Source organism: Polyodon spathula, chromosome 3 (assembly GCF_017654505.1).
Source record: "Polyodon spathula isolate WHYD16114869_AA chromosome 3, ASM1765450v1, whole genome shotgun sequence".
Taxonomy (NCBI): Eukaryota; Metazoa; Chordata; class Actinopteri; order Acipenseriformes; family Polyodontidae; genus Polyodon; species Polyodon spathula.
Genome location: NC_054536.1, coordinates 29,691,262 through 29,717,875, shown reverse-complemented (window position 1 = coordinate 29,717,875; position 26,614 = coordinate 29,691,262). Strand labels below are relative to the sequence as shown.

Here is a 26,614-nt window from a genome sequence, read left to right as displayed (position 1 = left end):
AAAACCAACATTTAATCCTAAACATTCTATTTCCATTGGGTAATCAAGAGTATACAACCCATATACTGCTCAGACATGATGACATTAACTTACTGCTTCCAAACACAACATCAATGATTGCTCTTTTGTAAACTCCAATATGAAGAAGTCTACTAATTGGGATTATTGTTTAAGTGTCTTTACAGGAAAACACTGTATGGTACATGTGGGCAAACGACTGCACTGATCTTCACCCTAACATCACAAGGGCTGACATACCTATTGGTTTTGTTATGGAACAACGCATATGGACATGGAAGAGTATAACTGGCACATAAAACTACTGTAATAATTAGGGGTGTGCAGAATATCAGTTACTCTATATTGTCTTTAAGGAGTATTTATTGGCAGGTATGCAATAAATCCATTCATAACAGTTTAATTTCATTCAATGGCAATTAACTTCTTTTAAAATACTGTTTGGAAAATTATTTTCCTCTCATTCAGGGTGCTGACATTTTTACTGTCATACTGGCATACTGAGGCAGTAAACTGTCTATTGTAAACATGAGGGAGATAGCTTTTTTGTTTTGGAAATAACATGTTATGAATGGATTTATTGAATGCCTGCCAATAAATACTTGATTTAAACAATGCTGATAGTCATAATCTTGCAATAGATATATGGAATATATAACATATGATATATTTATAACGTGGATATTTAAAATATATATATCTATATATATATATCTATATATATATATAAGATATATAGAACGCTGTAATAATGCTGCAGAATGAACTTCCTAAGAGCACTGTAGAACAAGGCAAGGACACTAAAACAAACAATGTAAACAAAGTCCCTTGCCTTGGAGAATGGCACAGCCTAAGAAGCTATTTTCACAAATGCTTTTTGAATGTTTTTGGTTAGATGGTGGCACTACAATTACCTGAAAGGTTCTTCCCGTGTAATAGTAAATAGAAAAGTTCCAATCGAATTGCTGCCAGAGATTCACAGATATCCATTCATCGGTCTTTTGAAATGATTATTCTGTTTTTATTGTTCCTGTGCGCGCCCCGGATTACGGCGTTCCCATCAGTAAGTAAAAAGTCAGTGCGACGATGAGGAGTAAACAGAAGGGAGAGGAGAACATCTGATAGGCTGCTGATGGCATAAAGACATCCTTGTAGTTGTAGATGCTGATCATGTGATCTGACACAGGAGGGGTGTCAATGTCGTGTCGAGTGATTGATCCTGCATCAGGCAAGCATGTCAGAGACAGAAAAATGACAATACAAAACTTAATAGGTACTTTATTCACAAAAAAATAACAGAGGGAAAAAAGATAGGATATGTGTGTGTGTGTGTGTGTGTGTGTGTGTATATATGTGTGTGTGTGTATATATATATATATATATATATATATATATATATATATCGTATATATATATATATATATCTATAATTTATATATATTTTTTATGATATTATAGGTAGACAATAAAAAATAATATAATAAAATATATAATTTCATATATATATATATATACACACACACACACACACACATATACATTGGGCCAATTTTGAGAGACAGGAGTGCCAGATATAGAATGAACTCCTATTCTACGAAACCTTATATTTTTATATAAGGTTAGCTGTCTTAACATTCCCTTACCTTGAATGGCTGGTCCCCATGCAAACAGGTAGTACCAGCTCAAGTGCAGGTCCACAATAGTCTCCTCCCGGGAAACATAAACTGGACGCTTGAACCTGCAGGTCACTCGGTTGTTTTCAAATATCCCCTCCTCATCCCGTGCTGGGTTCCTATTGATCTCCTTGGCCCACTGTCCCACATTGTAGAAATGATGGATCCGAACCCTGCCATTGTCATCGTGGACACACCCCATGACATCATCGCCTCCCTGTGAACAATCAATGAGGCACAGAGATTGGTGAGGGCGTGGGATAGGTTACTTAGCCGTGTTGTTGATTCTGGATCATTAGGGTCCTTTACGACTCAATATGACAAGGTTTTGATACCAATCAGTTACTGGGAACTGGATGAACATAGATGGACTGAATGGTCTCCCCTCTTTCCTACATTTACTAATGTAATGTTATATTAAAAAAAGGCTGGATTCTTAAAGAAAGGAAAAATGCACTTAATTAAGTTGTGCCCAATCCAAACTCAGACATTTACTGCAGGGGTTTATAAATATTGAAGTCAAGGGGTAAACAACCAAATCCTACCTATAGGCGTCACATCCCACTTATTAAATTACTCGGTTATAAGTTCTTGGATTTTGAGAAATTATTTTATATAATAAAGACTAACCTGTTTTCCAGTCAATATGTTTATTCAGATCCTTACCTTATTTTTACAACGCACCCTATGATGTGCAGTCTGAAGTTGCTCATTATTTGAATTGATGATCTATCTTTTCCGAAAAAAAAATACTGATTTTGCTGCAAAAACAAACAACTTTGAGAATGTACCCCTTGAAGTAAATAGGCAGAAGCTTGCTATTGACTCCTTAAATAAAAAGATCTGGTAATATCACTAAAGCATCTCATGAAAAACAAGAGAAAAAATGACTTGGCATCAAGTCATTCCTGCTTTTATTGGGACAAAACAAACAGTTAAAAATAAAAACACATCCTGCTAATGAAGCCTACGCACCATCTTCTTATCTGATGAAAACCCGACCGCCACCCAGCCATCAGTGTCCGCACTCAACTCAAACTCAACATCAGCCCCGATCCTGCGGTAGCTGAGGAAGTAATCACAGGTCTCTGCATCACAACCTGGCTTCCCATACCTGCACATGGAAAAATACAAGAACTAACAAAAAGATATCTGGAGTCTGCAAAGTCCAACCAACATATCAGACAAAATTTCAGTGTTGGATAAAACTAAACAGACCTAGTTCATTAGACCAACATTTCCACAAGGCTTCTACTGTACTTACAAACAGTCTCCATCGCTAGTATAACATCCTCAACTTTGTCTTGGATTTTAAACACTCAGAAGACTGTTATCCCCTTGTACACTTGGTGCATCTTGTAGATATGGTTATTATATGGCAATTGTTTCGGACTTTTCTTTTTTGAGGTCCCTCAGTTTTTAATTAAGTCTTTTTTATTATTATTTCTCATAGAACAGCATTTGAAATCCCAATAAAAGTGAATGGCTGTAGTTTTATATTAGTGCCACAATACTCTATGCCCTTAAAATATAGGCAGGCCTTACCTGAAGCAACCCTTGGTTATCCCGCAGTCGCTCACTTTGATTCTGGCAAAGGGATCTACAGGAGGTGCGGTGGGGAAAGGATAGCCTGTTTGGTGAAAACAAAGATACTTCAGTTCAGAGTGTGCCTGTGAAACCATTGCAACATACAATATACAACACTTTATATGCTGCAGGTAAAGCCCTGAACTTGATGGAAAAGATGCCAGTGATAACAAATACGGGGTGTTCATGCATGGTTGAGGTGCACTAATACATTTAAGTTATTATTATTTTTTTAAACGTAGTTTTTATTTATTTATTTATTTATTTTTTGGATTAATGATCTGGTGTGCATTTGTTTCCCTTTTATACATGTAATTGTGTAAGCTACTGACACTAAAATAATTATTTCAAATAATATAGACAACATAATAATAATAATAATAATAATAATAATAATAATAATAATAATAATAATAATAACCAAAACTGTGAGTGAAATCATTTGAAAGCATGGGGCGTCCGAAAATTCCCGATAACACCAATTTCACGGAAATCGTGTATCTGAATGCCTACCTTGAAAAATATCAATTTTACCTTTAAGTATTTTACAGTGTGTATAAAGAAAAACACAAAAGCTTATGTTTTGTCATTTCAGGTTTAAAGTTAACATTTCTCCCTTTTTAACAGTTTGTAACTAGAGGCTGCAAAATAGGCTCCGGGAATTACACGGTCCATTTAATGAATGTGTCAACATAGGTTTTAAGGTTTACAAAACTCGAAAATGTTACTGAATTTGTCATTCAAGGTTGTTTTTAAAAAATATATTTTGTCTGCTTGTTACTTTTGTTTTGCAGCTAACACATTTTAAACGACGTTTCCAGCAGAAGTTTGTTGTTAAAGATTTTTTCAATTGCGACTCGAGTTCCAATGTTACAATGTACATTTTAAAGCGGTGACTCGGTAGCTTGGCTAAATGTTAAACTGTCTCAGCCTCTGTTTTGTGGTGATGTTCTTGATTAACTATCAATGATAACATGTTTTAGGCAGCTTACAATCAGTAGAATATAAGGCAAATAGAAAATGTGTTTTCTGGTGATTTATTTATTTATTTATTTGTTTGTTTGTTTGTTTTTTGACCATCATTCGTTAATTTTCGGGGCTCCCATGTGCAACGGTAGAGCCACAGTGCAGCTGGGTGCTGACCAAGGTGCTGATTCTGTAGCCGAGGTCAAACTCGCATCAATAATTAAATCACAGGGTAAATAGGGATTACTCTCCTTGGGGTATCAATTCCCATTATCATGTACTGTAAGTCACTGAATTGACGCTGTTTCTAATGTCTCCTATTGCGCAACCGTACACGAAACTATTATTTTGTAGATTCTGAATTCTGGACTGTGACAGAGACAGCCTCATAAAATCCCAGATTCTGATACACTCTGCAACAAATCACGAACGGGTTTCTAGATATATGCAGAAACATACATAAGTGTAAAGTACATAGGCTGACTTGGCCTTTCTTAAATGCCCCCCCCCCCCCCCCCCCCCCCCGTTGTGGTTTCGTCATTTAATTTAGGAATTACGGATTTTAGGTGCCAGTGTCGAATAAGCTGCTGTATGTTCATATACTGCACATGACAATACTACATTAAATATTATTCGAGTGTATTCAGGTAGGTTTCTATATAGTTATAAAAGGCCTATCCCTGAACAATTAGCATATTTCTATTTTCATGGCCGTTAAAATGCACAATTCGGCAGCTCTATTTTCACTTTCAGATTAATAAAAAGTGGTTTTACAAGGATGGGACAACAGCAAAACATATAAAGCCTGACCTTCTTCAGTCATATATTTGGACTCGAAAAACTCCGAAGCGAACGTGCTGTATGAATCCTGGTGCTGTTCTTCAAATCCCGGCTCGTCCCGATCCCCATGGCCGCTCTTCGCTGCGCTGTCGTCTGTAGGGCTGGAAGTGATTCCACGCCAGCAGCTCGTGAACAGCAAAAGGAGCAGTTGTCGCTGCATCAGCATCGGCTGGGACATTACAAAAGCATAAAATAATGCAAGCGCTGGAAGAAGCTGGTTCTACTGAAAAATACTAAGAGGCACTGGAATAGATGGATAAAAATGCATTTGAAGATCCAGTCTATCTCACCGTCATCATATTTGTTTAGTTTCTTTTTAGTAATTACGTGTGCAATACAACAAACTACGACTGTTGTGCGTGAGGGGTAAGGGGCACAATATGCATGTGAGAGGGGCATGTAGGCAAAACCAAATCAGAATTAGGGGATTAATACATAAATAAAATGCATTTATTTTAAAATATATTGTGCATCTTGGGGAGTATATGTTTCTCGAGTCAACCTTGAACTATAATAAATTAGAAAGCGGTAACGCCCATATTTTTACTTGGTGTTTCTTGTAGAGCTTAATATATTAACACCCCTCGTGGTCTCTCAATTCGTATTGCCTATATCAATTGTGTATCTGTATTGTAGCAGTCTCGCACACGCTGGCTCTATGGGGGGGTAACTGTGACTGATACATTGTTAAAAACCAAGTGTTTACTGCAGAGAAATCCAAAAATGCATACTTGCCAACATTTGGAAACTGTTCAGCGGGACGCTCGTCTCTGGAGGGTAGGGACTGGAGGGGGTGGGAAAGGTCAGACGCGTCATACATATTGGAGGAGTCACACGCAAAAAAACACGACACGACCATCATGATAGTAAAAATAGACATAATGAAACGTTCTTACCTTTGTATAACTAAGTTAGTGATCAGCAGAGGTGTCAGTCGCACGAATAGCACAGCATTTGGTAAATGAATCGCAATAACTATTATTTGCATACAGTTCCTATATGGTCGGGACAGTACCAATTTCCTAGCAAGTGTCCCGCGTCCCGATGCACAGGAAGAAAGTCTCGATATTTACCAAGATCATTTACTCTGCACAGTACAGTTAGTGAAAACTACACGCTGTGCTCTTCGTGCGGCTGACACATCTGCTGATCACTAACTTATACAAACGCTTCATTATGTCTGCTTTTACTGTCATGATGGTCGTGGGGTGTTGAGTTTGTGGGCTGCTATTATATGATACTGAGTATTTTTTTGTGTATGACTCCTCCCATGTGTATGATTCACTAACTGTACTGTGCAAAATATATATATTTTTTTTTCTTTTGGTAAATATCGAGACTTCTTCCAATGCATTGGGACGCGGGACAATTGCTGGGAAATGAGCTAAAAGCTGAGCTGAATGTATGCCTTTTTGATTGATATGCGAAGTGCCCCATTTAAGGCTATAAGTGAAAAATAAGAAAACAATGTTTTGAAAGGAGTATCTTATTGGAAAACTTTTTTTTTTTTGCAATGTCTTGCAATTTCTTGCTGCTATTCATTTTAGTAAAAACAGTATTTTAAGTGTTTTACCCATTAGTGTTTTTTCACAAGAGTCAACATGTCTCTTTTTCAGAAAAAAAAAAAAAGTTTTACAATTTATAGTATAGCATCTTATTTTACATGTTTCAACTTGAATATGAAAATTAATATAAACTTTGAAATTGTAGGTGGTATGCCACGTCTAGATTTTTAGATTATAACATTTCACAGCATTGATGAAATCAAGCAACCGTTTGATGAGTTGTATGTGTAGTGCTGGCAAAAGAAGGATCTGTTTGAATTGCATTAAGTGCTCCATATCGGGTTTTCCATTTAGCTTGGATAATTTGTAGTTTAGGCTGATGTGCAATGAATTAGCTATTCAATTGCTCATGCGTTTCAGCCTATATACCAGACAGAAGACGCTGAAACATTATTGTCGGCTAATTATAATTGTTAATCATCGATTTTTTTGCCGAGGAATTTTGTTTTGGTAAAGTGCGCTGTTGTATTGGGCTAGTGTATAGTATTATATTGGTGCTTAAATAACGTATTAAATCTGTTCATTGTAGCCTTGTTGGCAGGCCTTGTTGGTTTGTGGCAGCTATTTGGATTCTGGCCAAATCCACTCGCTGTGCCTCCTTCTCTTGTTGTAGTAACTTGTTTAATTAGTATTTAACGATTGCTATTTTTACTGTTTCATTATTTTAATATTTCTTATTAAAACTGTTTTTAGACATATTAAATCATTGTATTGTATATTTGCCACCCCGTTTTTCCTTTCACCCCTGCAGTTTAGTCTGGCATTAAGTCTGGGACAGCCACCCCCTCTGTTTAAGTTCATTTATGTTTAAAGTACTGATTTGCCGACTGCTGGATTACACAATTTACTTTGTACCTTTTTATTACTTCATTCTTGTGTTGTGGCTTTGCTGTTGCCCTGTGTTCTATTTTATTAATTGTGTATTTTATATATTTAGATGTACTGTGGTGACTTACTGATATATTAATAAAGCCACGCTGTAAAATAGCCAGCGATTAGCAAAGGAAACCAACTCAGAAGCAATTGGCAAAGATGAGCTTTTAGTCGGAGGTAGGCTACAAGAGTACTACGACTAAATAAATATCGGTCTCTTTGTTAAATTAGAAAAGTGTTGGCTTTGTTAGCGCCCCCTTTTGTTTTGGGGGTGTTGAGTAGAATTTTATCACCAGTTGTCGTTGGGTAGCTGGTGAAGAACCCCACACTGGCACTCAAATAGGACTACTGCCACTACTACTAGCAGTACTAATATTGTGACTTCCTGAAATTATTAAATTACAGATCATACCAGTGGGTTGATTTTATTGCATACCACCTCCTGCTGCTGTTTTTAATGTCACCGAACAAAATCTGAATATTTAGACTGACAGTCTAAATTTAAAATATTACATGTATCAATTAACTGTTTAGTTAACATGTTTTTTTTTTTTTTTTCTAAATAAAAGGTTGCAAATAAAATATTAAATAAATCACTTGGGCAAGACCATTTCAGGGAGGCTTCAGCACATACAGAAAGATTCAGTCCCTGATTAAATTGCTTAGGTTTTCCATAAATGCTGCTATTAGGTACTTGGTATACCTTCAACTGTAACTTTTATTGCAGGGTGGTAGCTATGTTGTACATTTAGAACCTGCATTCTCAATGTTTATGCTAATATGTTCCATTACAGCACAGCAAAAATCATGATAGGACACCGTTTCTTTGTATTCACTGGGTCTGATTCCTCAGTCAGGATGATTCATGTCATTTTGGGGGGGGGGGGGGGGGGGGGGGGTGTTGTTAAGTGAAGAAAGTTTGGGGAACCCTGCTTTATTTTTCCATGCTATTGTATTTATTTCCCTCAGGAAAGTAGTTTTTCCCAGCGATGGCATTGTTACTGTTTAGTGAGTTTTGTTTCTGAACAAATTCATTAATTGTCATTGTGTATTCATAACTGTCCATATAACATTTACAGATGTCTTGTAATAATATGCTTTTCTGATGATTATTATAGCTTAGTTTGATCTTTGCTATCATTCTAAATTAACGGGAAATGGAAACGTGAGTGCCAGAGCTGTGAAATTTTTCTATAATTTTCTGTTAGCCTTAATGGATGTTAACTGTGGTTCTGAAAGGTATATTGGCCCCCCAAAAATCTGGATTTTGCCTGCACCTTGAAAGAAGTAACTAGGTTTCAAATATGTTGGTTATGTTTCTGTACATCTTAAAAAAAACACGCTTGAGTTTGAGAAAGTTTCTAGAAGATTGTCTCACATGTTTTGTAAACCAATCTAAATATAAGGTCCAAGGACAAATTAGTTCTTGCTGAGTGGTTGTCTAAAGAGGTAGTGTTAAACATTGGAGCCTGTAAGCAATACACAACAATGTGTACTGCGCGGCATAAATAATAACAGGTTGCAGTCCCAAATAATAAACACAAATATCTGTCCACAATAATACTAACATGGTCACCAGTCCTGGGCGCATGCAGTAGTGCTTGTGGTGGGTGATACAATTTATTCAGTGGCAATCGTGCAGTGCGGATTAATGCTGACCCTTGGTGACAGCTTTGGAATCATGCCTAGTAATACACAACAAGACAATTACAGACAAACAAAATAAAACACTTCCGAATGTCTCTTTATTATTTTACACAGTCCTTATGGTTTAATAGTTTTTAACCAAGTGAAGGAACAGATACATCGCTTCAACCCCTATTTATACCATCACTCATGACCCCATCAGCTGCCCCATCATTTGCCTTCCAGTTCAATAAGCTAGTGTACCCAAGCTCTGTTTCTTTTCTACATGACCGACTTCCTTTAAACCCTCAGAACGAAGTGTCAGGTCAAGTAGTCCAGAGTATTCTGTTCCCGTTACTTAGTGCTCTCACAAGTTGGGAGGGAGATTTACCATCGAGAATCATTGTCTTTCTGTCACAGACACTGATAGCCGAGCTGAGTGTGTGTTTGGTGGGAGAGTTAAGAGTTAAGCCCTAACATGGTCCTCGCACCAATCATGGGAGACAGAATGAGCAGATTTAGAGTAACATAATGCCAGGGGCAGGGAGGCATGAGGTGAAGGCTGGCCGCTATGACGGGAAATCCCCGTGGGAGGCTTACCACGGCAAGTTCAGAATGGCAGTGCTCACTAATGGCTGGGGGCCTACCGTGAAGGCTAGACAGTTGGCACCTGCATTGGAGGGGGAGGCACTGCAGGTTCTGCTGGACCTGGGCCCAGACAAGACGATCCAGTATCATATGTTAGCCACAGCCACAGAGTGAAGCCTGCAGTCAACCTGCGCCTATATCTGGCTAACCGAACCCGAGGCCCAGGATAGAAACTGGGCATACTGGCAGCTGATGTCAGGTACCTGGATACTCCAATTTGCCGCCAGCCACCGAAGAGGACCTGGCCATGGAGGCCTTTGTCCATTGATTAACCCTCACTGCCCCGTATCAGCAGGTCTGGCTTGCTGCTACAACCTCACTAGAGCTCGCAGTTGCTCCTGCTAAATGAGTTGAGGCTGTGCTTGAGGAGGGGAATGTGACCTGGCCTCTGAGTTGGCAGAAAATGTCTTCTGACCATACACCACTCAGAGCCTGCATGGCCTAACCCAGTGAAGAGGAAGCCCAGGACGGCACCATCATCTCCACCAGAGCTGGTCACCCTCATAAGGGCAGTGATCAACCAGCATGCCTGGGCGCTTGAGCCCTACTCGCGGCTGTGCTGGCACTGCAGCTAGCTCAGCCACCTGCAGTGCCACCGCCAAGGGGCCCCCAACACAGTCTCTTTCACCGTTGAGCACTAAGTCACATCACCCACCACCAGGGCCCACCAGTGCAGCTGGGAGAGTGGGGTCCCGCTCTCCCTGGAAGCCGCAGACTGCAGACAGAATAGGCCTGCTATAGAGGTCAGGAACACCACTGCAGGGGACTTCTGCTATGCCCCCATCCGAGTTGAGAGGTTTCCATGTACTGCTCTAGTGGACACAGGTTCCACGGTGACACTGGTCCATCCTGATGTGCTCCCAGCCAGAGTCCGGCGAAACCCACCACTGTACAATTATGCACTGTGACAGGAGAGCTAGTATACTGGGCCAGAATTTCCTGCACTACACAGGTGGGCAATTAGATCTCAGGACTGGGACATTGCACCTGCAGAGGGGCTCGGGCTTGACCTTGGCCTACCTGGGGGGACCTAGGGGTCGGGACCCCTCTGTTTGACAAATTCAGTCCCTGTCAAGGGCCCAATGACCCACTGCAGCGAGTCGGGGGACCTCATCCCTCACCTGGGTTCCACCACGGACCAGACCACCAGACCTATCATGTCTGGTGGTGGTGGAGGTGGAGCCAGTCCCATGCTGCTCAATGGTGAGCGAGAGGTCAGCAGGCTGGTCTGAAAGGAGATCAGGGAGTCCTCGAAGTCCTCCGCCAGTTTGACCATGGCTTGAGGGGTGGCTGGATTGTGATATTGTATCCACCCCTGGGTTTCGGCACCGATCACATGGCAGAACTGTTTCAGTGTTATGGCTTCGCCTATTTATACTTCCGTTTTCCTGAAGGGGCAAAGCCAATGCACCATGTGGTTGCACAATCACTGGGGTGGGTCTCTGGTGTCTGCTGGTACTCATTGAAGTGCACCTGATGTGTTTCCCCTGTGATGTTGAGTCGCCGGATGATGGCCTGCTTGACTAGGTCCTATTGGCTAGCCTCTTCATCGGTCATGGCCTGGCAAGCTGCTTGGGCCTCCCAGCTTTATTAATCAATAAAACAAACACACTTTTTTTTTTTTTTACTTCAAATATTACAAATAGTTCCCTGTTGTAAAAAAAATAAAATATTCATGTTAGTTCAACTCCGAGTTAGTTTTCGTCATCCAGGCGGCTATTGTTAAAATAGAGCTGCAGCATTCCAGCTATAATTGGTCCCTTTGGAATGGCACCACCTCCCTAATGCGCTTGTTGAAAAAATCTTGACCTGCTGGTTGATTCACTTTGTACAGAGGAATGTAAGCTTTTTACACACATTTTGACAAAATCTGAAACAAGTTTCACACTGTTCTGTGGCAGTTGTAAGATACTGAAATGATCCAAACACACTGGTCTGTTTCAATGTTTTCGATGGCCCTGCTGTTTCTGCCTCATCTTGTTTACGTTGCCTTGTATTCAACTTATGTTTAGCACTTCCCATGTGTTCTACAATGTTCTACCTATGAGTGTAACAGCACATTGGCATCAATGTGAAATTTGTCTTTGCCAAACTCGTTGACCCGATCTTTAGAGGTGATTTTTATTGTTTTCGGCATTTTTGAACAGCTCTGAATACTGAAGTAAACTGAACTTGAATACAGGAAGCAGTTTTATTACACAGGCATGTTTATGTAAATGTAAAGCAAAGTTGCCTGTATTAATGTTTATGTATTATATGTGTACTGATTTGGGTATTATCAAACAAACAAAAAAAGGCTTGCATGTTTTTTGCTCCTCCCCAAGTGTAAAACATAGAAAATCAATGTTTTGCCTTTTTATTCTGCAGTAAACTGATTCCTAGGATCCTAGATGCAAAGGCATTATTTGGTTTCCTGGATGGGGCAATAATCACACATTTAATTTTGGAAATGTTCAGTTTCAAATAATTAATTCCAAACCAATCATAAACAATATTAATATCATGTTGAAGAGCTATTGTATCTGTTACTGGATTTGTAATTGGTTTATATAAGTATCATCTGCAAACTAGTATTTTCCAAAACAATTTATAGTTGCATGTGGCAGGGCAGAAGAAAAGCCCTGCACATAATTAGAGTGGGCAGGGCAAAGCCCTGCTTGTAAATATTGCATTAAAATTTAAAATCCATTGTGATGTTTGTGTGTTGGTGATGGTTGGCAAGGATGGGGTTAATTCCTTTTAAAGTGATCTTTAAAAGAACATTTAACAAAGAAACAAACAAACAATATCACATTTTCCTTAAATAGTATTTATTCTTAAAAAACTGATATAGCAAGAACTATAAATAAATATTGATTAGTTCTTCTTCAGTTTCACAGAAAACCCCTCCTATACACAAGTTCATGTCAAACATTTCTAAATCACTCATCATTTTGTAAATATTAAAATCTGATTTAATTCTGTTAATTCTAAAAACAATAATAATATCTTCTTCTCCCAATCCAGTTACTTTAGCTTTCATAGTTTTTAAATTAGACCATTTAGCTTGTCCTAACAGGAAATGTATTACAGGGTCAATGATGCAGAGGCAGAAGTTAACACCAAGGAATGTATGCAGCACCCTCCACGGCATATCTCCCAATCCTGGGCAGTGGGGGCTTGTAGAGGGATCTCCAGGCCAGTTTTGCCTGCTCCTCTACCCCCGGCCGTCCTCTCTAGTGTCTGTCTGGAAATCCTGCAACTGGGCTTTGTTTTTTTACTTTTGTATAGACTGTCAAGTCTTTTAAATGTAGTAACAGTCCATGCTCCTCTTCATCCTGACGGGACAGGAGTTTCTGGAGGGGTCTGGATGCGCTCAATAAAGGCTCTTTGCAATATTTTGTTTGTGTTCACTAGGCATAGCTGTATGGAGCTGTGAGAGTAACCTTGCAGCAACTCTCTGATCGTATCCCCAAGGCTGAGGACAAGTTCTGTGGCTCCGCCAGTTAAAAGTGTCCAAGTCCAGCACATAGCAGAATTTTGTGATTAGAAGATTCTGTCATGCTCTCAACAGACTCTGCTAAAAAGATGGGAGACAACTAAAGTCAACCTGAGCAGTATTCATTAAAAAGAGTTGCTTATCCAGCCCCAGCCCTCCGGCCTGCCACAAGAACAGCACTGCTAGCTCTGTCAAGAGAGGTTTCTCTGCACTGTACAGCATCTTCTTTACTGTCTGCAGCCTAAAAGCTGTAGTCCTGCTAGACCGCTCTATGAGCCCCTGTCCACCCTGCTTCAGCCAGTGCAGTCAGTCCCAGAAGAAACTTAGGAATTCCTTCTGAATTTCTTTCAAAAAGATCTGTTGCAGTTAATTTTGTGCCAGAGTGAGGAGGCTGCTAGGTTGTTGACAACAAGGACTCTTCACCTGAAGGACAGCTTTGTTAATATCCATCGCCACTTCTGAAGACGCCCTGTCACCTTCTCCACTACCCCCTCCCAGCTTCTGTATGGCTCTCACTCCCCAGAAAGACTCCCAGGTATTTGACCTCATCCTTCTTCCACAGTAATTCACTTGGAAAGATTTGGGGTCCAGTATCTTTCCAGTCTCCTATTAGTAAAGCCTCATTTTTTTTGCCAGTTTATTTTTGCAGAGATTTCACAACTACTGTTAACATCCTGCTGGTTTGTTATAAAAACAGATATATCATCTTCTTAAGCAGAAATTTGTATGGGTTGTGACAGACTTCTAGAGATGGATATTCCAGTCAGGACTTGTCTGAGTCCCTTGATTAAGGGCTCAATAGAAATGCATCCAAGAGGACAGCCTTGTCTAATACCCATGAGGACTGGAAAAGGTACACCACGCCATCCTTGTTTTATCTTTGTGGATTTGCAACCAAGCAGGATTCTTTCGGGGCTGGCTACAATTTGACTGTATCTCGATAGCACCGCTTCTAATAATTATTTTATTTATTCATTTTTTTTTTAATGTAAGTATGATAAAATAACCCTTCTAAAAGGTACTGCAAGCTGTGTTATAGTAACAAAAGAACAATTAATCACAATCCCCTTTTCGTCAACCTTATTAACAAGATCGGAGTCACTCAAAAAAGCAACAAATGATCTGCTCATTCTGGAGGCCAACTTAATGTTATTACTCCAAAACGCACTGATCCGAAGCCAAAAACCCTTCTGTCACTATTTCTACCCCATGGCGGTGGGTTAGTTTGTCAAATGGAACATTTGGGGAGCTTCCCTGACCCTGGGGTGGTCATTTTGGCCTTTTCAGGCCTGACCAAGTCTGCTAAAATAACAAAATATTCAAAAAAACAAAAACACTAAACTAATAATACCTAAATCAAAAAAACAAAAATCACTCATCTACTAAATTTACACCCCTTCGCTCTCCTGAAGCAGCACACACTCCCAGCATGCACCAACAAACAGAAAACATAGATTGATACGATACTGCATGGGGTAGTGTGTGATATGAGTTTATCCAAGCATCCCACTGCATTAGACAACTGGCAGGTGTGCCGAGTTGCGCTGATCATGGGGTGGAGTCTCCTGGTATATAAGGGCTGTCATTTTGCAAGTGAGGGGCCTCTAAGGTAACACTAAACCTTTGTTTGTGTGCTACATGCTTTTGCTTGTTTTTCATCAGGATCGGGGTCAGAGTGAATTGTCCAGCCAAGGAGCTGTCGCGCTACTGCCAGCACTTTCACCTTGGACACCACACACCCTGCACTACTGAACTGGAACACCACCTTGGAAGTGTACTAAAGAGTTGAGAGGGACTCGCTCTATTGGGACCTATGATTTGTATTTTTGTTGCTTTGGACTGTATTCCTGTTAATAAAATACGCCCTCTAACATTGTTGGTATTGGGGTTATTTGCACCTGTACCAGTGAGTCTGTGACATCTGTTTCACCACCACACCCACCACACCGTCACACAGCCTCATAAAATCATGAGAATGCGTCAACAGCAAGTGATTATTGATAAACTGACTGCTGACCACGCACAGGAGCAAACCTGTGCCGAATGTGGTTGAGGAATAAACTTGGTAAGTGATAGCCAGTTAATCCCTCGACCACAATTTAAAAACAAGCAGCTTTGGCTGAACAGGTTAGTGTGTTCAGAGGTATAATGAGACATGAGATGTAAGAAAGAAAATAAGATTTAGTACAATTGCTACTTAAGCTGGTTTCATACCAGCACGATACACATGTCTTCCGTGTATGTTTTCTCTGTTTATTTTGGCCACTGTGCCATTTTGTTTGTGTTGTGAAAGTGTTTTGTTTAAATCTTTTATTTCTTATTAAACGTACGTATCAGCGCTTCCATACCCCAGTACTGTCTGTGTCCATTCTCCTTCCTTTCAATTCAATTCTTTAAGCCTGTCTGCATATGACATGCCTTTTAAACCCGGAATAATTCTGGTTGCTCTTCTTTGCACTCTTTCTAGAGCAGCAATATCCATTTTGTAGCGAGGTGACCAGAACTGAACACAATATTTTAGATTACTAATGCATTGTAAAGTTTTAACATTACTTCTGTTGATTTAAATTCAACACTTTTCACTCTATATGCAAGCATTTTGTTGGATTTTTTTATAGATTCCCCAGATTGTCTAGATAAAGGCATTTCTGAGTAATCATAAACTTTTAAATCGTTTTCATAGATTCCTTCTTTAATTTCACTATCTCCCATATGGTATTTATAATGGACATTTTTATTGCCTGAGTGCAGTACCTTACACTTTTCTGTATTAAATGTCATTTGTCATGTGTCTGCCCAGTTCTGAATGCTGTCTAGATCATTTTGAATGACCTTTGCTGTTGCAATGGTGTTTGCCACTCCTCCTATTTTTGTTCTGTCTGCAAATTTAACAAGTTTGCTTACTATACCAGAATCTAAGTCATTAATGTAGATTAAGAAAAGCAGAGGACTTAATATTGATCCCTGTGGTACTCCACTGTTTATCTCACTCCATTCTGATGTTTCTCCTTTAATCAGTACTTCTTGTTTTCTACATGTTAACCACTCCATGTGCATGCATTTCCTTGAATCTCTACAACGTTCAGTTTGAGAATTAATCTTTTATGCAGGACTTTGTCAAAAAATTTCTGGAAATCTAACTAAACCATGTCATATGCTTTGCAATTATCCATTGTCGATGTTGCATCCTCAAGAAAACCAAGCAGGTTAGTTAGACACGATCTCCCTTCCTAAAACCATGCTGACTGTCTCCCAGGATACTGTTACCATATAGGTAATTTTCCAATTTAGATTGTATGTTTCCATAAGTTTACATATAGTAGAAGTCAATCTTATTGGTCTGTAGTTACGTTGTTCAGTTTTATTTCCCTCTTTGTGAATCGGTATTACGTTTGCAATTCTCCAGTCGGTAACCCGTCTCAAGAGACTGTTGCATGATCTTGGCTAGTGGTTTGTAAGTAACTTATTTCATTCCTTTGAATACTATTGGGAGGATCTCATTAGGCCCAGGTGATTTGTTTATTTTATAAGCTCCTAGTCCCTTTAACACTTCTGCCTCTGTTATGCTAAGTTATTTAAAACTGGATAGGAACAGGTCGACATGTGGGTCATGTTGTCTATATCCTCCTTTGTAAAAACTTGTGAAAAGTAATCATTTAATATATTTGCTATTTTTTTCTCTTCATCTATGATGTTGCCATTTGTATCTCTTAGACATTTTATTTCCAGCTTGAATGTTCTCTTGCTGTTATAATTTTGGAAAAACTTTTTGGAATTGGTTTTAGCCCCCTTGACAATGTTCATTTCTATCTGTCTATTGGTCTTTCTAACTTCCTTTTTGACTTGCGCTTGCAGTTTCAAGTACTCTTTCTGTGTACTTTGTTCTTGGTCCCTTTTAAACGCTCTGTAGAGTGCCTATTTTCTCTGAAAATATTTTTAATTTCTCTATTAAACCATTTTGTTTTAGATTTTGATTTGTCTACTTTTGGGATGTATTTGTTTTGTACCTCCAGTACTACATTTTACCACCCTTTCTCTGTCGATGTTTTCTTTATTTTACTCCAATCTACTTCTGTTAGACTCTGTTTCATTTCTTCATAGCTTGTCTTTTTAAAATTGTAAACCTTAGCTTTAGTCATTACTTTTTTGGGTTTTAAAAAGCACTTCAAATGAGACCATGTTGTGATCTGAGCTTGCCAATGGTTCTCTGACCTCTGTTTTAGTTATTGTCTTTGTTATTTGAAAAGACTAAATCAAGGCATGCTCCCCCTCTAGTTGGTGCCGTGATAAATTCCGTTAGGAAGAAGTCATTTGTCATTTCTATCATTTCAATTTCGGCTGTCGTGCTACCCACAGGGTTTTCCCATTTTATGTTGTGGGGAGCTTACTCTACTTAGTTTATGTCAGTGAGTTATTAGACAGAGAGTGAACCATATAAATAATTTTATTTAAAATAGTATCGACTTTGATAACTTGAACTAAATTTAAAATAAGATTCACATTATGTGACAGTACAGAGTGCCAGTTCTGTTATTTTTTTGCTGTCAGATTTCGTTGGCAACTTGTTTTATTTTTGAGAAAGCTGAAAAAAAGATTGGGGACCATTGCCATTTTTATGTTCACTCATTTGTTCTGAAGATGTTTGTGTTTGCTAGCATTTCTGTGTACCTTTTTATGAGAAGTGGCTTACCTTCAGTCAGAATCAGTGTATTACAAAGCATCTTCGTCTGCGGATGGGAGATTTTTCAGGATGACCGATTTATAGGTGTTTACGTTGACTCATGGAAAATGCAGTTTGGCCCGAAGATTGAAAGCAGAGAACCTGTTGCCAAGGTAGCTTCGATGTTAGAAACGTGAGCCTGTCTTGGACTTACCTGATTTTCACTGTATGTGGAGGGCTCTGAAGGGGTTTCTTTATCACGTGAACACTAGAAAATTGTTTGACAGCTCACGCTGGGATAGCGCTCTGTTGCTGTTATTAATGTGAGCATGTTTACCCATATCATATGGCTGTGAGATGTGGTAAATATCAGCTGGATGAGCTCATTGAAAGAATGAATATATATATATATATATATATATATATATATATATATATATATATATATATATATATATATATATATTGAAAGTCTCCTTTTTTGCCTGAAAACCTGACATAACTGTACAGACACTCCACATTAGTCCCTGTATTGATGAATTAAATAAAGTTGGATATTCATGAAACTGTTTTAGAATATGAGAACAGTAGAACACTTATGGATGAGAAGTGGCCACTTGTTTAGTTGCTGATTGTGCTGATTGATCTCAAAGCTTAATCATATTGGGTTTTGAAGGAAGGGATTCTGCCTCAACAACATGACTAGGTAACCCATTTCATACCCTCACCAAGCTCTGTGTGAAGAAATGTCTTTGTCTCCTAAGTCTATCTACACTTAATTTCCAACAGTTGTTGGGTAGCTTTCATGAATAGGAAACCTGGATTACAAAAAAGAAAATATTGTGTGTTAAATGCCACTGGGGTCTATTCAATTAATCTAAATGGTGGCAGATCTAAATACTGCCATTGTTTAAATCATTAAAAGGAGGGGACATCTAGTTTACTTCTACATTTAATGTAAAATATCTGAATTTTTAATAATACATAAACAGTGGGGCATTTAAGCCCATCACTGTTCAGATCAACTGAACAAACCCAATTGCGTACAGATATATACGTAGTACAGTACATATAAAAGAGAGCAGTGGATTGAAACTAACCAGATCGTGTAAACACTGCATCACACAAAAATAGATCAATATCAAGCCTTGCTCTTGAAAATTATTTATTTCCAGGGTCCAACAAAAAAGACATGCTGTCGTGAAATTTACTGATACAATCATATTACTAAATTATTCATCCAGCTAAATGATATAAACATTATGAATTATGTACAACTTTTCCAAATATACACATATTCAATGCAAAGATTGTGTAGTATAAATAGGAGACTATAAACTTTATGAAGGGGGTGGGGTGGTCATGACAACGAAAATAATGCATCAACATTTTCATTTACAGCATTTCTTAAGCGTATTTGCTTCGGAAGTAACATGTAGGAACGTCTCAGCATGCCACCCCTTGTGTAAATACAGGTTTGATACTTTGTGTAGCATTTTAGTGAACAGAAATGTTGTGTTAAGGCAGCAGTGCTTAAGCATTTGGAGCTCATGAAAAGTATTTCTGCAGGCACATAATAAAGCTATAGTCAGAGATAGCAATTTAACAGTGCGTAACGAGTATTTGCAATCATTATGTTTCAACTCGTCATACTTTCTATTTTATGGCAGATAATAAATATGAATCCATACCAGTTACAGGTTTTGAAATGTTATGATTGGAGGATGACATTCACACACACTGAGCTGACTATATTGCGACTACCAGTTTCCAAACTATTTTGACTAGAATACATTTGTCTAGAATATGACTAGTATCATTTCAGTACATTAGTGAAATTGCTGCACAACATAATAATTGCAAATTAGTTCAAGGATAGATGCCAATAGTTTTCTTTTGATACTTAAAATGCATGTCAAGGATGTGAATTAAGCTTGATATTTATGAACGAACACATTAATTTATCAAAGTATCTCATGCCTTCTGAAAAAGAATGCTAAACTAGAATCTAGAAATAAAAAATAAAATAAAAAAACTCTCCAAAAACGTCTGTCTTCACAGACCCTGATAACCACTTAGCGTGGACAACTTTAACCACAGTAACAGAGGCAGCCCAAGATTAATGCTGATTAGGGGTCTGTGTATCCGGAGGATGACAACAAAAATGATTAAGAAAAATATTTGGTATATGAAGGACAGAGTGGCACTGTCCTAGACCTGCAAATAAATGACCTAAAAGCGTGAAGTAATCTATCATAACCATGGTTCACCAAGATAGGGAAAAATTGCTCACAGATTTAGCCTTGTGTGACCCTCTCACTGAGCTCCTGGGAGGAAAACACAAGGACCTCGGGTTGCTTAGTAGTGCTATCCTGGCAGACAAATACAAGTTGACCAAAAAGATCAGAGCAAGCCATTCTCTAATGAAGGCTAAGGTAAAAATTATGCAGATTCTCCTGGTGAATGTCATCAGACGGGCACACAGAGGTGCAGCAACTGTGAATTCAGCTCAGCGAGAGGGACCGCACAAGGCTAAATCTGTGGGCAACTGCTATTTTCCCTGTACTTGATGGAGAACACAGGTGTTTTTAAAAGTACATGTGGTCTATGATCTTAACAACGGCAGATGCTTTAAGTGGCATCCTAACACACATAACCCAGCTTGATCACTGCTCTTTCCGCTGTATTTACATTGTATTTAGCAATGTTAATGAAGGTGGGCAATTACAGCCCTGGGGGGAAACAGGCAGAAGTGTCTCGATCACCTGCAGTTTTTAGGTCATTAAAATTGTCACATTCATATGTACAGTATGTTTTGGCAAATTTCATTTAGCTACAATTTTTTGGTATAAAAATGTAGTTTCTCCAGTTCCACTGAGTGGAACAGATTTTGCTTTGAGTTCTGCTGAAGCCTGAGCTTTGTTCCTATTTTTAAAGTAATACTGACCTGTTAAACTGCTGATATTGTCTTGATTAAAAATATAATACATTCAAATCTATTTGGGCAGTCACCGACAATACAGTCTGCTGCACTGTATTCAGCACATGTGAACTATTTATAGAAAACACATACATTTTAATGTTTTAAAAATGGTTCTCACCTTAAAATATACATTTAAGAACACAAAAGTTGTATTTCAAACAAGACTGCCACATCAACAAAATTGATATGTTACCACATTATTAACACACCATAAGGTTTTATGCCTATTTAAAACACACACAAAAAAAAATCCTTAGAAAAATTACGTTGGTTCATTTTTTTCATTATTTCTTCACAGCATTTTAGTGATCACAGCGACACATTCCTCATCTTTTTTTCTTTCATGAAAACAATGTTCACTGATATGCGATCTTTACATGTCCTTAAAAACAGCGCAATCTGTGCTTCTGTTGATGTATGCTGGTGTCAGTACCAGCCTGCATTGTTGCTATTGCGGTGTGCATGAAAAAGATGCCACTCCACCCCTTTTTTGTTTCACAATTTATATTTGGTACAGAACAAGTAACAGTGCAGCACGATACACAACTTAGCAAACACAATTCAAGATACCATATTAAAAACTGTCCTGAAATTGAAATTGTTGAAATTACAAATTCAGAACAAGATGATCCGATTCAATTCAGCAACATGATGCATACAGTTAACAAGACGTTACAGTTAACACAAACCTTCATTTTAAACCTTCATTTTAAAGCAACGACCCAAAACGCTATTACTGTGGGATCCCGTGACCACAAAATACACAGCATTAGCATTTCATTACAACGCATATACACGTAATCGCTAACGGTAAAATATATATTATGAAGCCAGCCCTCCAGCCGCGTTTTACTGGTCCGCTGAATTAACTTTTGTTTTGTTTTGTTTTACTAACAGCGTCGCATCTCCCCGGCTACCTCACACTACAAGCAGCTTCAGTGACAATTTTTGAAACAAATGTGTTTGGTGGGAAGGTGAGTGGAAGTGAACAGTCTGTATAAAAATCATATTTGTTATAAAAGTAATTTGTTTACTACAAACCCTGTCCGGAATTTAACATGTTTGTTTAAACCACAAGTACCTTATAATAGTTCAGCAGAAAAAGCTTTAAAAATAATTATAAATAGAAAACGTATCTCGGTCTGTAGATTTTTTGTTTTGCAAGTGTTCTTACTAAGCCGCGCGCACTGTGACAGTAGTTACAAATAAAATGTAGAAAAAGTCTGGCAATAGCAGTCTATTTATTAATGCTTATTTTTGGTTCGGTCCAGAAAATGCTATCATTTCTTTACTTAGTTTTATGTAAAGGTGTGTCTGTTTTCATGGGCGTCCACAGAATTAATTCTAGGGGAGTGCAAGGTCTTTTAAAACTAGTCAGGTTAACGTGGGTTTGTATCGCATAATAATTACTACATTTCTAAGCCTCATTTACAACTCAGACTTAAGCCAGCATGCTGAAGGTCCAGACAGCAGCAGAGATCCTTCTCAATTTCTGGCTGCGTTTACACTTGTCTGTCTTTATTTAATTCAAGAGCACAGATTGTGCTGCACAGTAAGGGGCATTTAAGAATACACATTAGCTACTGTCTCCACATCTATAGAATTATTTTAACCACACATGAACATGTTGGAATAAAAGTTGAAAAAAGCAATTATAAAGTGTGCTTTATCAACATACTTGAAACAATTATAAATATACTTTGCAAAGAAAAATAACCACAACCAAGTAGAGCAGGAAGTGTAAACTATAATACAAAATATGTCACCTACTGATATATTGCAGTAGCGAAGTGCATGTTAAACACACTGCTCCAACCTAACTGAACTATTTAAAACAAACACAAACTTAAACAGCATGATACTATGATAGTCATCACGCATAGGTTTGTGTGGCTCCAGAGCCAGAGCACTAACACACCTAACTAGAGGTACAGTATTACAACCTTTAATTTATTCTTTGAACATGAATTGGAGTTTGTGAGATGCTTGGCCAAAACGGTTGACTACTCGCTTTCTAAATGTATCCTTGGGGTTGATCTTCTCTCAATGGACACTTCTTAGACACAAGCCAGACAAGCGATCGTCACTCATTGTCGAGCGTAACCATGTCTTCACATCCGTGGTGACTGTTGCTAGGTGGCTCGAACCAAAAAGGCGAGTCTACAGTAAAAGTAATTAGTGTGTTCTAAAACATCTGTAAAATTGTATAGTAAGCGGTTAGATTTTACTATAAATAAAATTAAAGCTAGTAAACAACACTATGCAGTGTTTTGTGGCAGACAGCACCATTCAGAAAGAGAAAACTGGAAAATGTAGTCCGAACACCTTTGTTATCTGTCAGCCATATCTGTAAAAAAATGTACAATTCAAGGATGGAAATAAGATGCCCATTTTATAGCAATTTGAGCCATTCCAGATTTTATGGTGACCTTTATCATTCAGACACAATTAAGCTGGTTAATAAATAATCATTCTATTATTCAGACCTCTTCTTCGCAAATAAACTCTTGTAAATATGCTTCGTGATAACAAGAATATCATCTTAACAAAGGTCTTCCACTCAAAACACATTAATACTGCTTTCACTCACTAAAATACCTGGCCTAACCCAGTTTCCCAGTACTATTGTCAACATGACCGAAAACATTGAAAGCACCATGTTGTTTGGAACCAAGTAGCAACCATCTCTAAAGAAGTGAGTGACAGTGATGACAGCACTAAAGAACCGTATTAAAGTGTACAAATTGAGGTTGAACAACAAAGTGCCTACTCAACCCTAACTGTAGTGGTACCGCACCACTTTAATTAACAGTTCAGTTCATACTGTAATACCCGACACACACAGTTGTATAGAGTTGCAATTAATGTTTGAGTAGGAGTGCAGCAAATCAAAGTTTACATTTTTATAAATGTAGCAGAAAGGTAAAGCATATATACAGTACAGTGAAAAAGTATTTGCCCCCTGTCTGATTTTCTGCATTTTTGCATATTTTTGACATTTCAAGCCTAAGAAGTCGGATTTATGGATTATGAGTTAACTTTTCCCTGGGTACTGTTCACACTTGTTTATTGCGTTTAAACCTAAGATATAAATTAAATAAATAATTTCTTTCATACGTTGTGGGTTTTAAGGGGACACCCCTTGTTCATTAACGGGGGTGAATCGTAAATTCGCAGTTTTCTCTTTATATTTTGACTTCTGAGTGTATATATATATATATATATATATATATATATATATATATATACACACACACACACACACACACACACACACACACACACACACACATACACACTGAATGTACAAAACATTAGGAACACCTGCTCTTTCCATGAAATAGACTGAGGAGGTGAATCCAGGAGAAAGTTATGATCCCTTATTGATGTAACCTGTTAAATCCACTTCAATCAGTGTAGATGAAGGGGAGACAGGATAATGAAGGATTTTTAAGCCTTGACACAATTGAGACATGGATTGTGTATGGGTAAATGGGCAAGACAAAAGATTTAAGTGCCTTTGAACGGGGTATGGTAGTAGGTGCTAGGCGCGCTACAAACCGCTAACCAAGATCATGCAGCAGTCTCTTGACACAGGGGTGGTACCGACAGACTGGAAAATTGCAAACGTAATACCGATCCACAAAAAGGGAAACAAAACTGAACCAGGTAACTACAGACCAGTAAGCCTGACTTCTATTATATGCAAACTTATGGAAACTATAATAAGAGCCAAAATGGAAAATTACCTATATGGTAACAGGGTACTGGGAGACAGTCAACATGGTTTTAGGAAAGGGAGATCGTGCCTAACTAACTTGCTTGATTTTTTTGAGGATGCAACATCGATAATGGATAATTGCAAAGCATATGATATGGTTTATTTAGATTTCCAGAAAGCTTTTGACAAAGTCCCGCACAAAAGATTAATTCTCAAACTGAACGCAGTTGGGATTCAAGGAAACACATGTACATGGATTAGGGAGTGGTTAACATGTAGAAAACAGAAAGTACTGATTAGAGGAAAAACCTCAGAATGGAGTGTGGTAACCAGCGGTGTACCACAGGGATCAGTATTAGGTCCTCTGCTATTCCTAATCTACATTAATGATTTAGATTCTGGTATAGTAAGCAAACTTGTTAAATTTGCAGACGACACAAAAGTAGGAGGAGTGGCAAACACTGTTGCAGCAGCAAAGGTCATTCAAAATGATCTAGACAAGATTCAGAACTGGGCAGATACATGGCAAATGACATTTAATAGAGAAAAGTGTAAGGTACTGCACGCAGGAAATAAAAATGTACATTATAAATATCATATGGGAGATATTGAAATTGGAGAAGGAATCTATGAAAAAGACCTAGGAGTTTTTGTTGACTCAGAAATGTCTTCATCTAGGCAGTGTGGGGAAGCTATAAAAAAGGCTAACAAGATACTCGGATACATTGTGAAAAGTGTTGAATTTAAATCAAGGGAAGTAATGTTAAAACTGTACAATGCACTTGTAAGACCTCATCTTGAATATTGTGTGCAGTTCTGGTCACCTCGCTATAAAAAAGATATTGCTGCTCTAGAAAGAGTGCAAAGAAGAGCGACCAGAATTATTCCGGGCTTAAAAGGCATGTCATATGCAGACAGGCTAAAAGAATTGAATCTGTTCAGTCTTGAACAAAGAAGACTACGTGGCGACCTAATTCAAGCATTCAAAATTCTAAAAGGTATTGACAGTGTGGACGCAAGGGACTTTTTCAGCCTGAAAAAAGAAACAAGGACCAGGGGTCACAAATGGAGTTTAGAAAAAGGGGCATTCAGAACAGAAAATAGGAGACACTTTTTTACACAGAGAATTGTGAGGGTGTGGAATCAACTCCCCAGTAATGTTGTTGAAGCTGACACCCTGGGATCCTTCAAGAAGCTGCTTGATGAGATTTTGGGATCAATAAGCTACTAACAACCAAACGAGCAAGATGGGCCGAATGGCCTCCTCTCGTTTGTAAACTTTCTTATGTTCTTATGTTCTTATGAGTGTGTCAAGAACTGCAACGCTGCTGGGTTTTTCACGCTCAACAGTTTCCCGTGTGTATTAAGGATGGTCCACCACCCAAAGGACATCCCGCCAACGGCAGGCCAGTGGTCGAAAATGGCTCATTGATGAAAGAGGCCAAAGAAGGCTAAGACGAATTGTACTGGGCTACATACAGTTAGTCAACTGACAGTCCAGTACAAAATTGGTGCCGAAAGACCCATAAAAAACTGCACAATTCATCGTACCTTAACACGAATGGGGTATGGCAGCTGGCAACCTAACAGAGTTCTACTTCTTTCAGCAAAACACAAGAAACTGTAGTTGCAGTGGGCTAAGGAACGAAAATACTGGAGGACTGGAAAAACATTGCCTGGTCTGATGAATCCTGGTTCCTGCTGTTTCACACTGATTGGAGGACTAGGGTATGGAGAAAATCACATGAGTACATGCATCAATCATGCCGCATGTCAACATTGCAGGCTGGTGGTGGTGGTGTGAAGGTTGGGGTGTGTTTTCATAGCACTCATTGGGCCCCTTGATAAAAGTGGAGCAACGTTTGAATGCCACAGGATATCTGAACATCACTGCCAATCAGGTGCATCCCTTCATGGCAGCAGTCTATCCATCTGCTACTGGATTTTTCAGCAGGATAATACCCCATGCCACAAGG

At 38.6% G+C, this 26,614-nt stretch overlaps 1 protein-coding gene across 1 annotated transcript; it reads right to left on the bottom strand.

Moving 5' to 3' along the window:
• Positions 1-767: 767 nt before the first annotated feature.
• On the bottom strand, positions 768-5,510 carry LOC121308288 (DOMON domain-containing protein FRRS1L-like). Its single transcript, XM_041240593.1, has 5 exons — positions 5,055-5,510; positions 3,237-3,321; positions 2,667-2,805; positions 1,662-1,908; positions 768-1,237 (listed from the first exon to the last, which is right to left on the bottom strand). Exons 1-5 carry the CDS (start codon positions 5,260-5,262, stop codon positions 1,065-1,067), a joined length of 852 nt encoding a protein of 283 aa, XP_041096527.1. The 5' UTR covers positions 5,263-5,510; the 3' UTR covers positions 768-1,064.
• Positions 5,511-26,614: the final 21,104 nt, after the last annotated feature.

Bases quoted from the DNA above. Each gene is read 5' to 3' on its own strand.
- LOC121308288 (XM_041240593.1), bottom strand. From the start codon at position 5,262: ATGTCCCAGCCGATGCTGATGCAGCGACAACTGCTCCTTTTGCTGTTC. The intron at 2,806-3,236 runs GTAAGGCCTGCC...TTCCATGTGCAG, and splicing joins ATAACCAAGGGTTGCTTCAG to GTATGGGAAGCCAGGTTGTG. The intron at 1,238-1,661 runs GTAAGGGAATGT...TGCCTGATGCAG, and splicing joins ATGGGGACCAGCCATTCAAG to GATCAATCACTCGACACGAC.